Genomic DNA, 18,442 nt, shown 5'->3' with positions numbered 1-18,442 from the left:
GTAGCCCCTGCCTGTGGTACCAGGAACATACAAGCAAGGACTGTCGTTATTCACACAAATACAATAGGCTGCTGGTGAGAATAATGTAAACATAGTTAGTTAGAAGCATTTGAACAAACAATGCGTCTGTTTGTCCGGTGAGGAGAGTCTACGGTGACAGTGTCCACCATTATATCTCCCTGACACATAGTCTTATCACAGAGTGACAGAATCACATGTGCGTGTGTGAGCTTGCATGTGAAATCTGACTCAAATAATTGAAGATACAATACTGACAGTGAGTTTAATGTCACCTTAGAGGTTGCTGAGGGAAAAACAAAAAGATCATCAAAGATCATCCTCTCTCTCTCTCTCTCTCCCCCCTATTGTGAACCTATCATCCCATCTTCATGTGCATTGTTCTGCTTATCTCGCTGTATCTTGTGACATCTCATTAACCACAAATGTCCGTACCTTGATTTATATCAGTAATAAGTTAAAGTGTATTGATCCCTTAAGGAGGATACAGAATAGCCACCTTACCACAACATGAGCAATAAGAAAATACCCTAGACATTAAAAATACTCATACATACATTTTAGCTGCTGTATGGTAGTCATCCTGCAATACTGATATCCATAAATCTAAACCTAACAAGCCTTGTGAGAAATACAAAATTCATGAGGAAACTTAAAAAACTGACAACAACAGTTATCAGAGCCTGTAAGTGGTCATTAGCAATTTAACTCCCATGAGTTAAACAGTGAAAATCTCATGGTTTCAGTGGTAGAGTACTTTGAAGGGCGCAGTTTCAGGTACCCTAGGTAGAGCTTTTTAAGATTTTTGTAAGATTAGGAAATTTATGACATTTCCTTAATATTTCATTAAAATAACATTTTTATTGATCAAGTTCAAGTTTCATTGAACCTGGATTTTAGAAACATGCTTTTGAACTTATTAACAATGGAAAAACCTCTCTGAGCCCATGTTTTCAGATCTGTTTTATTTATTGAATCTGAGTTTTCTGATATCTGATACAACACAGGGACTCCCACGTTGGAGTTGTGTGAAATATAAACAGCTGTTTGCAGCAAACTTGCCTCCTTGTTCACACTACACAGTACATGGCAATCAAACAGAGAAAACCACCTACGCAGCAACAGCCACCATGTGATTTTTTTTTTTTGTCAATTCCATTCTTCCGTTCAATTAGTGACCCTTGCTCTTGGCTGGTTACGATTGATTGGTGTTCAATATGTTTTTGCTCTCAGAGGGCGTCTTGTGGAGCTGGAACTGCCTGATGGGATTGCTTGTGTTTTGTCTGTGTTTGTAAAGCCCCGTGCATAATAACAATTATGTTTCCATTTTCCTTCTTCATTTAGCCAGTATGGGATGAGAAATGCAGCTCTTTTTGTAATTTCAATTTTATTTTCTCTTCATATTTCTTCTCCTCTAAGGAAAAACCAAAAACTGTAACATTGGCTAACAGATGGGGTATCCAACAGCACATTCAGGAGGTAGAACAGGCGTGACTTAAAGAGTCAGAACGTCAAACAGATCCACCACTGCAGGCTGAGGCAGGAGAGCAGCAGTAAAGGCAGCATACAGCTCGTTAGAACAGGAACAGTCAAAGAAAACAAAATAAACTTAAAACTTTAATGATAAATCTGCTCCATTTATGTGTCCCAGTATACATATTAGTATGGCCCTGACACTAGCACACCTGAAAGGACTGCAGCCATTTTTAATTTTATCAATAACACCTATTTTTGACATATCAAGATGTTTCGCCATAAGGTGTATACCTGGGCTTTAAGGAAAGTATAGCTCAATATGCACAGTACAGAGATTAAGCGAATGAACTAGAAGACGAAAAAGCAAAGGAACAAAGATGGAGTAACAAAACTTCATGCAAGAATCAGTTGTATACTACAAAATGTGACTGGTCTGGAGGCAGCCGCCATCAGTATGAAGTTTCCTTTTTTGCACTTTATAAATATAAAATGAATACTATGATTCATGCAGAAGTTCTTTTATGGATGATACCCATAGAGAGTTGTTGTTTTCAGACATTCTCTGTGGGGTTCCCCATTTTTCTGTGACCAAATTAATTTTGCAGGAAATTGTTTTGCCAGGCTGAATCAAAATTCTGTTTTGTTTTTTTTTTGTTTGTTTTTTTGAGACTTCTAAACTTGGTAGAGCGTATAATTTAACTGAGCCCACCTTACATCGCAATGACTTTGAAAGGCAACTCACACATCCACTAGGTTTCTTATGATATTAGAAAAGTCCATTGAGAAACCCTCAGAAGTCAGCTACACTCTCCACATAATTTGGCTGTCTGTTTTAATCTTCACACCCCTGCCTTTGTGCCCTGACCCAGCCTTTGAATAAACTGCCACAGAAGAAATAAGCTCAGAGTTCAGTTGTCAAGTTCAGCCCCACACTGTGTGCATCCCAAAATATAGGCGCAGACTCTCCATCTCCTACGCCTTTCTTTTGTCTGCCTCCCTTTCCTGCAGTCTCTCATTAGTTAGAGATGTGGCACTTGCCACTGGCGGTATTTTTAATGCCCAATGTGTCGTCTACTAAACAACCATTAAGAGGAACCTGTTGGAGGAAAGTGGCAATTTCCTATGAAAGCACTGGTGTCGCTGTATTTCTTCCCCCCCACGGCACTGACAGACTCACAGTCTAGACTGTGCTAATGGTTCCACATTTAACAAGCCCCTTCTCTCTCCCTCTCACCGCCTTGAGAGAGAGAAAGATACGGAGACAGAAAGTGAGAGAGAGAAGGGGGCATCTTCTTCTTTAACTTTGCAGCTGCCTCTACTTCAGACACCTGGAAAAAAAAAACAAATTGTACCACCTCAGAGACACATGACAAATCTCAGCTGCAGCCACTTGTTTTATATTTTCATTTTGTTCCTAAAAAGAACTTTGCAAAATAGTTGGAATATCGCAAACAAGTACATGAGACGGAAATGCTGGTGTATCAGAAGTGAGAGGATATGATAAAGATGTGATGGAAACAGATTCTTTCGTGCACAGCTTAATGTTGTGATACCCACCTCTGCTTCTTCTATTTGTACAGAGCATTCATGTCATGCTGCCACTCACTGTTACATGTCTCCACACAGAACGGCCAAGAAACAGAGGATTAAAAGAGCTGGGCTGTCACTGTCATAAGTGTATGAAGCTGCAGTGTTGCCAGTGTTACATGTCGCCACGCCCTCTGTCCCCATATCAGCTGCTCAAATACATGGAGCACATGAGTCATCCTACACATGAATCAGAGGAGACAAATTAATTAAAAAATATAAATTCAAATGCCAATACCATTTGGTTATATCACTGTTAATCTCAAAAATTTGCATAAAACTTGCACAATATTTTATTGGCAACATAATTTCTGTCTACTATCTAAGAATCTTCTTAAAATTTCTGACTCTCTTTGAGTACTATCACTAGTTCCCTTTTTTTTTTTTTTTTTTTGTCTGATTTTACTTCACATGGCTTGTATTTGCTTCTCTCTTTGTTTTGTTGCCATCCCACCCCTTTCTTCTTTCTCTGCACCTGGTCTCTTTGATCATTTTCTTTTCTTTTCTTTTCCCTTGACTTTGATTGTTCTCTCTCTAACATACTCCCCCCTCACCCTACATCAGGGCCACAATAATTGGAGATCAGCGTTCCAATGAAAGCCACTAATCAACACTAACCTTCATTTAAGGCATAATCTGATATTAACCACATACGCCCTTTCCCTAAATTGGATTTCACAAATGAAGGACAAGGGGGGGGGGGGGGGGGGGGGTGGAGTTGGCGATTCTGCAGCATCGATGTAGCAGGTCGGCCTTGGCCTCCATGTCCCGAGCTTCCCTCATCTACATTCAGTGCCAAGAGGTCAACCACCTAAACCAAATGCAAGAGTCAGAAAGTGCACAGAAATGTGTTAAAAGGGACATTTTTAATTATATCTCTTTTCGCTTGAGACTTCTACAAATATTTATAGTCTCTTTTAATAGTTGTAGTAAGTAAGCAACTGTCCTATGCCTGAACAAATACATGATTAATACAAGGTGTTCTCGTGGCCAGTAAATGCGCATAGATGTCAACATTTTGATGATGCTGGCTTCATGCACCATTCATCTTATGTTGCACATAAGAACTTGTAGCCAAAAAGTGATGTTACTGAGCAAGTCTGGGGCAAGTTAAGGTGAAAACTAAAACTTAATTATGGCGTTGTTGTTTTTCTTGACCAAGTTATATTGTCTTTCCCTTGTGAAATACTGCAAATATTAAACCAGTGAACATTTTTTCAACCTCTCTCTGGTCTTAGGAAACTCTGCTCTCAGCCCATAGCCTTGCTCATTTTCCCTGGCGGTGAAACATCACGCTCCAGTTCTCTGTGGGTAGTGTGAGGATGTGCAAAGTACACACACTCAAATATTCACACATATATTATGTACCCACGCTTACAAACAACCAAACACACAGAGTCAGTCATGTATATGCAAATATATGGAGCCATCCTTACAGTTATAAGACATACATATGCAAACACATACCAACTTTAAGTCATGCATGCACTAATTATGCTTACTGTACACACTCACATACACACAATTCCATGTCCAAAATAACTCACGTGAATTCATTGTGCCCATGAACCGAGCACCGAGCGAGAACTGAGCATTTCGAGTGATGCCTTGCTTTGTAGACTGATTTAACACCTTGAAGGAAAGGAATTGCCACTGACCTGTGAAGTTAGATTTACATCACATGTGGGTGCATCAACTTGTTTTCCTCCATTTTCTTGATTTGACAGCTCACACTAACCCTCATAAGCCACGTCGTATCTGATGATGCTTTAGGTTCAAAGAGGAAAATCAAAAGGTATACCTGCACAATATGAGAGAGGCAAACCACTGGACATAAAACACACACAAGTATTAAAACTGCAAATAATGATTATTTTTATTATAATAATTGCAGATTTTGTTTCTTTTTGATTAACCAATTAGCATTTGGTCTATCAGATAAATATTAAAAGATGCCCACTGCAACTTTCCAGAGCTTAACGTGGCATCTTCATATGTCTTTGGTTCAACCAGAAGTCCAAAACCCAAAGATATTCAATGACAAAAAAAGGCAACAAATCCTCTCATTTCAAAAGCTTAGCTCAGGGAATGTTTTTTTTTTTTTTCTGTCAATTAATGGACAATCAGAACTGTTGATTATTTCTCTGTTGAATACTTAATCAGTTAATCAAGTTTGGAAGAGAAATAGTTTTTCTTCACAACTCTTCAGTGAAATAAACAGATGGTTAACTGCATTTCAAACAGTTTCCCATGAGGAGCCACCACACACTCTTAACCCTGAGATGGTGCACATTACTAATGGGCACACACAAACATACAAACAAAGTATGATCCTAAACTTATCTGAACAAGCCTTTGAAAATAAGACCACTGCTTGGGACAAGGTTAATGAGCGTCCCCATGACAACATGACCCACTACAACCGATCAACCCATTAGATCTTACAAGCTGAATAACTGGCTGATCCATACATCTCTCGTCTTGTATGAATCATTGATGCATATGAGCGCTCTGTGAGCTTAAGGCTCCCCTGCCTCCTGTCCTTTGTCTACTCTGGTCTTTGCTTCTCCTTTATAAAGGTTACAGCTCTAAAAGAAAAGCATTTCATTCATACTGCATGCGCTGCAATTCCTGAAAGAGATGAACTATGCAGCTGCTACAAGCCTCTTATTTGAATGAAATTGCAGAGTCTCAAATTAGAGCAGTATAGTGTGTGGACTACTTCTCCAGATCTCTGTTATGTTAAGACGCTATCCAGCCTGCATCTCTAAATGGATTACCACAGAACCTGGGGAGAATTGTAGTATTTATGTTTGTGTTTTTTTCTTGGGGCATTATGTGCACGTTTATGCATGTGTTGGTGTTTGTTGGTGTTGAGTTTGTAGAAATGTTTCAGATCTGAATGACTGAACAAATGAGAATTTCACAAGAATCCCCAGTTTGATTAGATTCCAACCCAGTGTCTCTGCGTCTCTCTTTGATTTTGTCTCTTAGTGTCGTCCTCTAATTGCCTCGTTCCCTACTTGTGCTCGTATTGATATTCTCCATTCTATGACCGAAATCTGACCCCACTTCCCCCCTCTTACATCTCACTCCATTTTCTTTTTTTCTGCGCACCCTGTTCCTCCTTCTTACCCATTTATTGTCTGTGAAATCCAGGTAACTGAGGCAAAAAATAGAAGACATGAGCTTGAGACAGGTTAATGTTAGCTCCCTGGCATATTTTAAATTGACATTAAATGACTAAAATTTTATATGGACTTTATAGAAGCAGACTGAGCCACCACGATAGCACGGTATGCAGTTGTGTATTGATTCAAGGGATGCCTGATGCTCTATTTTTACTACACAGAGTAGCCAAGCGATAAAAGTTTACTGTTCTCAAGCAGGCACTCACCAATTTATGGTGCAACCTCATGGCTGAAACTTGAGTTTAATTATACTATTTCACAGACGATCAGCTGTTATAGACCCCCTGTTAGTTTAGATTTAATTGATGGTCTGTCTAACACATGCAAGGAATAAGTTCAACGTTCAGTGTGCTCCTCTCCTACTTCATACATTATTACATTTATTGTCACACTTTCTGTTTGTAATCATTTATAAAGTTTTTAGAGATTCTAACAAGTTGTTTTTTCAGAAAGGGAAAAAAGATTTTTAAAAAAAGAAAAGTGTGTCTAAACTATGGATTTTGCTTTGGATTATAGGTGGAGTGAATTGATATTCACAGCAGAGCAGAGTATTTGGGCATTCATAATATTCCACTGATGTGATGAGACATGTTTCTCAGGTGTTTGCATAAAGCACGTTAAGGCATAGTACTTCATCAGCCAGTGCTGTGCTGTCTGCTGTGCTGGGGAATTCAGTGTACCTTTAAGCATTTTAAATTCATGCAACTATAATCTTTTGTGCCACTACAGGGTAAATCATCTATAAGCTTCCATTCCTCCTCATTCATCATGTGCCATATTATCACATACACGCCTCCCATGTGTCTTTGTTTTGACATTTTGTCTCACTGTGACAGACAGTGACTTCAGGATGACTTATATTACCTCCGAGCCCCATGCGCACTCCTCATAATAAATAAATTATTTTAGCATTAGCCTGCGGGGCTACAAGCCTTCTGAATCAATCACCTGGGATGCTAGCATTTATGCTAGGCAGGCAGCTAGAGAGTGGACATGGTGCCGTGTTACAATCCTCCAATTCCCTCCCTCCTTGTGAAGGGAAATTAAGAAGGTAGTTAATCAAAAGTTCATTAGCATACACCGCCTTGCTCAGTCCACCCCTGCTCATAATAGACACTTAGGCAGGCCATGTGAGGAGAATAACAAGTCTGTGCCACTTCTGGTGTGGACTTGTTTGAATTAAAAGACTGCATCGTCCCTTATGTGCCAAATGAGTTTTCTGACCCCAAGACCAGAAAAAGCTATTTAAAATCCACTGCACAATTTTCAAAATACTAAGAACAAGAATATAAGAAAGAAGCACAGAGCTTTTCCTTCAAAATATAAATAAATGTGTTACACACTAATAAAAGTAGACAAGAACCCTTACATTGATTTGTAAATATTTTGAACTGTACTGTAAAAAATATTTACAGGAAAGAGTCACACACCATGATCTTTGCCAACAAAGTCAGCAAGTCAGAATACCCACATCATGTTTCCTGGAGCCAGTGCAAAGTAAGCTTATACCAGTTCACCTTCACTTTGCAACACAGATTTCTCTGTTAATTCTGTTCATTCAGTGTATATAAGCTTGAAGTTACTTAAATTAGAGGGATTTAATGTATTCAATACAAACATAAAGCTGTTAGCGGGGTGATAAAGCATTGCATTGGCAGAATATTTCCTATTTTCTATGTTGTAGGATCATTCCATGTATTTTCTGCAGTGGACTGGGCACCGGGCTGAATCTGATCACGTCACCAGTTGCCTTGTTTACTTTATCTTAATGTGTCCTGGTTATGTTCACTGACTGCACACACTTTTTTGGCCCCTGTTTTACATTCATTTGATGATGCATAAACCCACCTGGGATCTGCCTTGTCCAGCGACCATCTCTTATTGCTCACCACCGAGCAGCTCCACTGGAGCATGGGTAGAATCAGTTTCTTAGCTGTTGCTTGCTTTAGGCCTTGGCAATAAGCAAGCTAGCTGGCTGCTAACAGCCCAGTGTTTGTCTCTGTGCCCCAGGAGTTTTATAGCCCATGAAATATTCATTCAGTACAAAGTTTAGAGAACTGTGAGTTCAGTTAAATGCCTATGGCTGGCAGCAGAGAAAATAATTTATAGCTAAAAGTAGTTTTGTGTGAGTACTTTTTGTTTGCACCTGCCTCCATGAACACTTGTATGCATTTATGTTAACAACACACATGTAAGAACTGCACCATGATCATTTTACATTATATCTCAATTATTTTAGTTAATAATTCTGTTGTAGAGTGTCAGTCAGATATTGCACTTGGCTTGGAGTATGATAATAGAATAGTCTGCAATATCTCTGCAGTTGCGGATTTGTCCCCAGCTCACTGTCGATAAGTCTGTCAATGCTCCTCAGTGCCCGCTCTGCAGCTGGATACACCTGTCAGCATTTCGCGAGAAGGGAACAAAGAGAGAGGGCAAATCTGTGTACACACTGACTTTGAAAAGTCTGGAAAAATTACTTTGACTAAAATTCAATCATCAACATCATCACCATCTGTAGTGGCAGATTCGAACAACTGCTAGATAAAAACTGAGATTTGATTTGTTGAGATTATGTTCTTTCTTTTTATCATTTTGGTTGCTTTCTTGTGCTAAATTTGTATTACAACTGTGTTTAAATCTGTAAATACTAAAATGTTCACTTGGTTTATGTGATCAAGAACTGCAAACTCTGACTATATTGACTTTAGTTGGCATGTTTTTGTTTTGACTGTTCAGACTTGGTGGCTGTTGGCAATCATGCTAATCATCTTCAGGTAGCCTACTACCATTTCTGTTCCTTCCAAACACGCACTTGCCTCTGCAAGTAATGTAAAGCACTTCTCTTCTCTCTAAAAGGGCCTGCAATACAAAAAATATTATACATTGTCTGAACGTATGGGTGTAAGTACTGTTGTGTTGTATCAAAAGCCAATGGAGAGCAGCTGAACAGAGATTATAATAGTCACAGATTAGTACTTAAACTCAGAAAATTGGAATTGTCTTTTTCATTTAGTGAATAATTGCCCTTAGTGTGAAAATCATATAATTTATTTTGTCATAATCAATGTCAATGGAGCTCTCTTTTTCTTCTTGCTTGTCTGTATTCAGTCATTTGATTGGCAGCTGATCCATGACTCCTCCTTCCTGACTCCCAGGGCCCAAATGGTCAGTCAGACAAATTACATCCTTTTAACCCAGCTGTCAATCAGACACTTATTGGACCGAATCCCCAGGAGTGTGTTTCTTTGTGTGGGTTCTTATTAGAGTGAGAAAGTCTCTAACAGTAGCCCATGGTCTCTGCAAACCCACACAAACACATACACACGCTTAGAATAGGTAGATAATGTGAAGCATGAGACCAGTATTATCTGTACAGTCTATCCAGGCCACACATTTAAATTGATTGAACAGCAAGTCAGATGTCAGAAAATTCACTACGCTCCTTCCTCAAATGAACACACCTACACACCTCCCGCTGGTATTCATATTTACATCATCACATTGACCAGAAGAGCTGTGTTTTGTGAATCAAAGACACAAGTACACGGACACACGCACACACACAAACACACACTTATTGTACACACAGTCCATTCAGTCCGCTTGGCAGTAATAACCAGACTGTGCTGATATGGTTCTTGCTCATTCACTCTCTTAAAGGGGATTTGCAGGAGGCTTTTATTCTTTAAAGGCCAAGGGAAAACTCATTTAGAGGAGACACATTGAAAAGATGCTCACACAAGAGCCTGATATTAGTGGGAAGGGTGATGGGGGAGGGAGGAAGGGGGGAGAAGTGGTCATCCAAAAGATCAACTCCAGCAAAAGACAGAAGGAGACAGGAATCCAGACGTCAGCCCTGTCCTGTTCCATAGAAAAATAAAATGCAATCAGCCACTTTTTCAGTAGTGTAGGACCTGGCAACCTAAACCGCACAGTTGGAGAAAATCTTGGCACTCAATATCTAAAAGGCTGAAACTCCCAGCATCCCTCCACGAGGGGCAGCGTTTGAATGGCAGCAACTCATACGGCAATGTTAAAAATAACGAAGAGAAGAAAGACATACAAGATGAATAAAATTGAGAATGAGACCAAAATGGGTAAATCCCATCGGTGCTATTGATCTGTGGCTGCAAAGCACACATTTTAACACACACATAAACACGCACAAACACTCAGGCTGGTTGCCAAGAAGCATTCTGGTGGTCAAATATGTATAATTGATGGAGTTGAGTTTGACACAGCTCTGTAATGTAATCTGGGGCTAGAGTCCCTATGGTGTTAGAATGTGTGTGTGTGTGTGTGTGTGTGTGTGTGTGTGTGTGTGTGTGTGTGTGTGTGTGTGTGTGTGTGTGTGTGTGCGCGTGCGTGCGTGTGCGTGCGTGTGTGTGTGTGTGCGTGTGTGTGCGTGTATGCGTCTGAGAGAGGGAGAGATTGAAAGGGGAGTTGGAGGGGGTGGGGTGAATGAGGCAGGGTGAGGGAGTATAGTGGTTTGCAGGAAGAAGGGACAGGGATTTGCTGTGGGACTGTGTAAATTTGATGTATTGAACGGCTGTATTTTTCCTCCCTGTACTAACCCCACGGGCTACACATGTAGGAACAATGGCCTTCTCTACAGTAATGGGCTTTTACCTGGAGGGACCACATTGTGTGTTTGACAAACTGAAACTTGTGCTTTTACACTTCATTCGCTGACACTGATTTTCACTCAAACAAAACAAAACAAAAAAAGATTTCATATCAAACAAGGTTTCATGTGCAGCAAAAAGTTTAGATTAGTTGACTAATCGTTTAGTCTATAAAGCACAAGAAAATATTGAACAGTGCCAGCTAAGTTGCTTCCAATGGTTAGGCCAGTCCCTTGCATGGTAGCTTCCTGCCATCGGTGTGTGGTGTGTGTGACAATGGGTAAATAAGAGGCAGATTAAAAAGCAGTTTCTGACAAAATGCTACTACATAGACACACCAAATAGTGCTTGTCTGTCCTGGTTTGTGTGTGTTTTCCTTACTGTGTGTTTCATGTCTTTTTTCAGTTTGTGCATGTGTGTGTATTTTCTTGCTTTTGTGTCTGCCTGACAGTGTTCCTGCTTCTTTGTTCCTCTGTGCTCTACGTCTAGTTTAATTGCAGGCCTTTGAAGGGGAATCGATTTGAGCAACAAGATAACTAAGTTATCAAACTGTTTCATTGACTGACTGTCCCTTCTCTCTCTATCTTTTGCCTCCTCCTCATTTCTTCTCTCGTTTTACACTCCCTGCCTTCATTCTTTATCCCACTTTGCTCTTCTTTTCTTCCATCTGTTCCCCCCAACTTTTTTTCAACGGCTGTCTATTTTCTTTTCCCTTCTCTATCTTCCTCTCGGTGCTCTTTCTCCCTTGCTGTCTTTCACCTCCACCCCCTCACATCAGGCCGACAGACCTGTCCACCAGAGAAGTTTGATTGCGGAGGGGCTGCCAGCAAATGTGTTTCATTGTCATGGCGATGTGACGGAGAGAGGGACTGTGAGAACGGGGCAGACGAGGAGCAGTGTGCTGCAGGTAGGTTTGTGATGGATGGTGGGAATGTGGGATGGAGGGGGAAAGAAAAGGACTGAAAAGAAAAGAAAATAAAACAGTTTCTGTTCTGAGCTTCATTTGAAGTCACCTTTATTTTCACGTCACCCACCAAGGGCAAAAGTCTGGAAATGTTTCAAATAAATAGCCTAAATTTGAGGCTTCGCAGATTACCAGCTGCTCATGACTGTTTGTCTTTCTTTTGTTTTAATTTAAGAACTTTATTATCCAGAAATAATTGGAACTGAGTAAACGGTTCTTGTGTAAAATTCTTATCCCCCACTGGGTAATGAAGAAAATTGTTTTGCAGAAGGTTAAATAAGCATTAGTTAATCCAATGTTCTCAGAGCAGAGTGCCCTTTTGCTGGTTTGTTTGCTGCATGTCCTCTCTTTGGTTAACATAGAACACAAATAATATGATCTTCAGAACTTCAAGTTTTCTGCCTGTTCAGCTAAACATGACTGAACTTGCCATTGTCTTATATAGCTTTGAATGGCTATTTAAAATGATTTAAATTCAATTTGAGAAAGAATTTTTAAAGTCCTGAGTTTTTGGTATAGAGTGTTTTGTTATTGAGTATAGCGCTGAATAACATATCTTCACTGTGAAGCAACTCTCTCTTGAAAACCATGACTGTGCAAAATCTTCTAAAATGAAAAACTAATTTAATGGAGGTAAGAACAAGGAGCGGTTGAATGGGAAAAAAATTATAATGAAAAACAGGAAACCAAATTTGTGATGTCATAGATATGAAGCAGAGAGAAAAGGTAACTTGAAAAGATAAAAAGTCCCATGTGATAATATTTCTAGAAATGTCATATTAAGGCACCTCTTGTTTCAGTAATAGCTGGTTTGCAGGATGTGGTTTGGCACATTTCTTTTTCAGACCCAGGGGTGGTGATCAATTCTAAGTTCAGATCTAAAAGAATATGTTAAAAATGCCAAAACTGAGGATATGTAGCTTTTACCCAGTATAAGATATGCAAAGCAAGCACTGGAGTTTTCTATATATTTTCTAGTCTATCACCTAAATTGACGCATATTTTAAGATTCAGTTAAGGCCTGGACCAAAGTGCAGTCAGAAGTATTTTTAACTCAACGTTATATCTGCCAAAAAAAAAGTGGAATGTTGCAGCTCTTCATTTATTTATATATATTTTCTGTGTTATGTGTCCAGAGATGTCAAACATGATCTGTTTTTCCTCCCCACAATCTTGTCCTTGTTCTTGGCTGTTGCTTGATGAGCTGGAAATGGGGAAAAGCAGGTCACTCTGCAGACTGGGAGGCCAATGGTGTTTTACAGAAGGGCAAACCAATTATTTATCCTGCAAGTGTTTCTTTGAAGGTGTGTCCTTTACACCAGTTTGTCAGTTTGTCCTATATGTTTACATAGATGGATGTTAAAAATCACACGCACACCAAGGCAAACACAGCGTTGCACGTACAGTAGGGCTTTTTTTTGTGAATGAAGGCACAGACTACAATTCCTAGTCAAGTCGTCATGCACAGTGTACAGAGGGTGTGTCGGCACACTTTCACTGTTTTCATAGGATATTAATTTCATATGCATAAACTCTTTGGGATTAGGAAAACTATTACTTATGTAAATCATGTGTGGGTGTGTTAGGGGTTGGTTAGAGGCCAGAAAAATGTAGCCAATCATATTTGCTCTCCTTTAAATCCGTGATATACCTACACATAAGTAGAGCCCATTGTCCCATTTAAAAAAAAACAAAAAAAAACAACAACACACATTCTCATACACAAACATCATGATTCTGTCTTCATGGAGCATCTTTGTTCTACTTTCAGAATAAGACATGACTATTTAAAGAAAAAAAAGAAATAAGTTCACACAGATTTCAGTCATAACATCCAGTGTACTGTCCATATAATCAATACATTATGTCCAGATTTTCATCTTGGTTTCAACCATTCTGCAAGATAGGATGTCATATGTCAGTGTTGGATATCTCACGCTGGGCAGAAATCTTCAAATGCACATAGACAAGGGTATTGAGTAGCTTTATTGACAAACTACAGAACAGCTTTGTGAACCAACCACAGACAGATATACACAAATATCACAGTGTTTCATCTGCAACACCCTCACTCTTTTGTATGATTATACACATTCACACTTTTGCCACATTTCTTATCCTACATCCTCACAGCTGCTATTAAAGCTGTAAAAAGGGCATTGATTTCCATCGGCGTAAACATCTGGCCTACAGCTTTATTGATTTTAAGCCTGTGACAAATACACACAAATGCACGCACAGCATTTTTTGAAGTATATGGATTGCATGTCATATATGCCCTTTAAACCCTTGCTCTGCTAGGTAGAAAAAGAAACCACTTAAAATTTATATGCACAGAGAATTTCTGTATAAACATCTATGTGTGTGTCTTTGTGAGTTTCAGAACTTCTGAGTGATTACAATTTTGTGGACTGAAAGTAGGGTCACTGTGGCCAGATGCTGTCACGTCAACAAGGGTCTACTATAGTGTTAAGGAGAGAGCGTATGTAGGAGGCGAGAGTCTTTGTAAGGATAGGACTACAAGGTTGTGTGTGTATGTATGTGTGTGACGCATCTGTCTCCATAATGTTGCCATCATCCCTCAGGCACTATGACATTCATATATCCTCATGTATTCTCATGCTGACAGCGATGCACAAAATGCATGCTTGCACAGCGCACATGCATGTATGATTAGGGACACACACATACAAGAACATACACACTCTACGATTGCTCCTGAATACCATTAGATTCTCTCAAACAAGTTAAACTACCATTTTTAATTAACTTTACCATTTGCAGGGGTGATTAAGGTAAAATATTATCCGAATTTTAATTTATTTTAATTTAGAGTTTGTTGTCTCATGCCGTTTAATATCATAGGTGTAGCATGGTAATCTATCAACCAAAAAACACACACATATATTTTGAATACTACTATAAAACTGTTACTCTTTACTATAATGTTTGGCTTTTCAACATTAAAACCAGCCATTAGAATACAAGAGATTACAAGAGAATAGAGAGTTATATTATAAGCACATTGGCACCATCCTCAACATATCAAAATTATGAACGTCCACAGTATTTTCCCAGAAACTCACAAAATCATGTAGAACACCAACAGCCTGCCCTATAATAAAATAGCTCTTGAAAGATCCCAGTTTTGCTTATATGAATGTTTTTGTCATTCGGAAAAACTTATTTACAGTATATAGTATGCTTCAACCCAGCTGATGCAAACACATGAAATTTATCTCAGTTTTGCTACATTTCAAAAGTTGTGTTGAATTTTTCTTGACAGGTGGTAGAAACATGTCACCACTTCTCTCCAGTTATTCATATTCCTTATACGCCCTCAGCTGTTGGTCTTCACTTTCCCTGATTGTCTCTCTCCTGCACATCACTCATCTCCATTCTGTCTGTAAGTTCCTAGGTAGTACACAGAGTGATCACATTCGGGAGTTTGTGGCCATGACCTAATGAAAACAACAGCCTCTGTTGATTTAGTTATGTAACCTGAGCTGTTTACACACATGCTATCTCAGTCTCACTGATGTATAGCATAAACTGCCATAAAAACACAGAGCTGTTCCTCTTGTCTTCCTTGCCCGTCACAGTCACCTGCACTTTTTTATTCTCTTTTAATTCCTGTGTATTGACACACAGGGCAGTCAGAGGCTATTTGCTCATTGCATTTCCTTTCATCTGTCTGACCTGTGTGAGCCTCTGTCCCTTATCACAGTAGAAAATAAAATGGTTAATACAGCTGTGAAATATTTTATAGGGGTCTTGATCATAATTGATTTCTTGCCTTGGGCTTTGAGTATATATGTGTGTGTGTGTGTGTGTGTTATTGGAGCCCTGCTGTTATAATAACCTGTAGAGATCAGCTTTTGATCTATCATTTAAATATGAGGGTGGTAGTGATGAATATTAAGAAGATCATCAGGTGCATGGGAAGAGACCGGTGCTATCTGAGTTCCCACATAAAGGTCTGCTTCAACAGACACACACGCTGGATCCTTTTTCTTTATATCAATGCTTAAGTGAATTTTCACTAAACTGTACATGCTACAAAAAAAGAACAACTACAACTAAAAAGGCTATTTTACATCAATTCCTCGCTACTTTCAGTGTGATGCATATCTGTGTGTGTGTGTATGTTTTTGACATGGTGGTTTTTCTGTATGTGGTATATACAGTATGTATAGTGGTATGTAAGTTGGATTTTTTTTTTTTTTTTTTACTGTGTCCAGTTGCCTGTTGTTTTTAATATAGTTAATTGAGCGATGGAACCCCTGCAGCCTGTAATACTCAATAATACAAAGTGTTTACTTAGATTTCTCAAGCCAGAAAGACTGTTATTCTAAAGATGTTAAACAATTCTTAATATAAAATTGAACATAAACCGACTGAACAACCATTCCACCAAATAAATTTGATTTGCCTTAATATTAAGCAACGATAAGAATCATTCTAGGAATCATCATAGTTGATTTCACACAGATAAAGCACAATGCTCAAAGCTCAGACAAAGGACAAGAGTAATAAAAAATATATTTGCAAATGAGAAACAAGCACTTCATCACCACATGCATCGAAAAGATGATATATGAGGCTTATAAATCTAACTTCTTCCTCTCCTGTCTTTCTGCACTCTCTGTATATTTATTAAAACAGAAGAGGTGTAAAGATAAATCAGACCAACACTCAGTTTGCGCAGCATAAAACCTAATCATGCTGGTGCTGTTACATGTATTATTTTTTGGAAAATTGATGTTACGGACACAACAAAGCAACAAATGAGGATTGTATGTGCAGATAACGAAGCACAGCTACATAACACAGTAGTCTGATGGCAGTTGATACTGGAGAACTGTATGAATAGTACTGCCGTACTGGCTTTCTGGTAATGTTAACATTTCTGCAACACAAGTTACCAATCAGTGTTATCAGTCATAGGCAGACACAGTCATCATGGTTAAACAGTAGAAATAGTTGCAAAAAAAAAAAAAAAAAAAAACAACAACAGATGTGCAGATTTATTTGGAGCTTGTGTGCTCCATGCTAAATTAGTTAGCATGTTAATGAATGTTTTCATAAAGAATATTAAAACTACTGCTCACGCAGCAGTGTGTACCACCCACGAACCTTCATGCGTTCATCTAACCCATAGAAAATGTACTTCTTTTGTACTACTGTACTACTTTTTGAAATCTGCTGTTTTCACCTCTGCCCCCTCTGAACCGGTCTCTTCACTTTCCTCGCCACCACCCTCTTCCTCTACCTCTGATCCTCTCTTCTCTCTCTCCAGTATCTCCCTCCTGCGGCAGCTACAATTGGAGGACAGCTAACGTTAATTAGGGATGCTAATTGAGCATATCCAAATGTTGAATAAAACATGGATCCAGGAAGAGAGGTTCTTTATTACATTTAGAGGTGGCCTCTGAAGAAAGTTTATGAGCCTTTAATTTATGTTAATGTGAAATTGCGTTCATTCAGGCACACAGCTAGTTATGTGTTTACATGCTTCATGGTGTGTGTGTGTGTGTGTGTGTGTAGGTAAAACAATTTTTCATGTTTGGGTAGAGGGGGTGTTTTCCCTTTTGTTTGTTGAGTTTCTTCTTATTAAATGAAGATTTAAAACACAACATATTCCAAAAATATTCTGCATCTGTTCACCAGTCAGCTTTTCATTTCAACAAATTGGACTGTGTGCGTGCCTCTGTATGTGTGGGTGTGTGTCCCATTGAGGCGCTGATTCAGCATGCACGGAAATGTGCCAGCTAGCTTAAGTTTGATCACCAGAGAAGTTTATATCTCTACAAACCCGATAAGATCACGCACACTTAAATGAGAACAGACGCTCGTAGGATTAGGTGATTTTTTTCCCTCCATACCTGTCAATGCATCACAGATGCCTGGTAATTGACACACAAATATGTGCATCGGGGTTGGAATTAAGAATTAAATTGAGTTAAGAGAGTTGTCTACATGCATGGGGACCACTTTCCCAAAACATTAATTAAGTGTGTCGTGTCAAGACTGAGGTTTGATCCTTGGCCTTGAAACTTTCTATGTGGTGTTTTTTCGTTCTCCTTTTCAAAGTCACACCAGTGATCTGGAAACGTTGAGTTCACTGTAGGTATAAATGTGATGGTCTCATTTAAAGGACTGACCATGTGTCAAGGATTTGTCCCTCTAAATGTCCACTGCATTGGCAAAACTTCTTCTTTACACATCTTTATATACTATCTTTTTGGGTGCCTTCCTCTTACTGTTTCCAGTCAGTTTTGTTTCTTCTCTCTCTGCAATAGTACTCGTTTACTTGGGCAGAAAATGGGAAACAAACCGAAAATCATGCAGACAGAGAGAGACAGACAGACTATAGTCAGAGAGACTCTTGCACGCCCTGGGGACCTGTTGCTCTTTTCACATCAGCCTGTGCTGCTATGTTACATTAGAGCAAGCTGCTGCTGGATCGATGCCCACCGGGGATATGTTAGTTGGTGTTTTATGGCAGGGCAAAGAGGGGCGGAGGAGCGTGATACATTGTGTGTGTGTGTGTGTGTGTGTGTGTGTGTGTGTGTTAT

At 39.2% G+C, this 18,442-nt stretch overlaps 1 protein-coding gene across 4 annotated transcripts in view; it reads left to right on the top strand.

Moving 5' to 3' along the window:
* lrp8 (low density lipoprotein receptor-related protein 8, apolipoprotein e receptor) overlaps positions 1 to 18,442 on the top strand; it is a 158,895-nt gene that overhangs the window by 85,463 nt on the left and 54,990 nt on the right. For all 4 annotated transcript variants that reach the window (XM_041040106.1, XM_041040105.1, XM_041040104.1 and 1 more), the window contains exon 4: positions 11,679 to 11,807. In XM_041040106.1, the coding sequence (XP_040896040.1) occupies positions 11,679 to 11,807 (129 nt within the window). The remainder of the gene's footprint in view (positions 1 to 11,678; positions 11,808 to 18,442) is intronic.

Source organism: Toxotes jaculatrix, chromosome 6 (assembly GCF_017976425.1).
Source record: "Toxotes jaculatrix isolate fToxJac2 chromosome 6, fToxJac2.pri, whole genome shotgun sequence".
In the NCBI taxonomy this organism is placed as follows: Eukaryota; Metazoa; Chordata; class Actinopteri; family Toxotidae; genus Toxotes; species Toxotes jaculatrix.
This window is presented reverse-complemented; position numbering and strand designations above follow the sequence as displayed.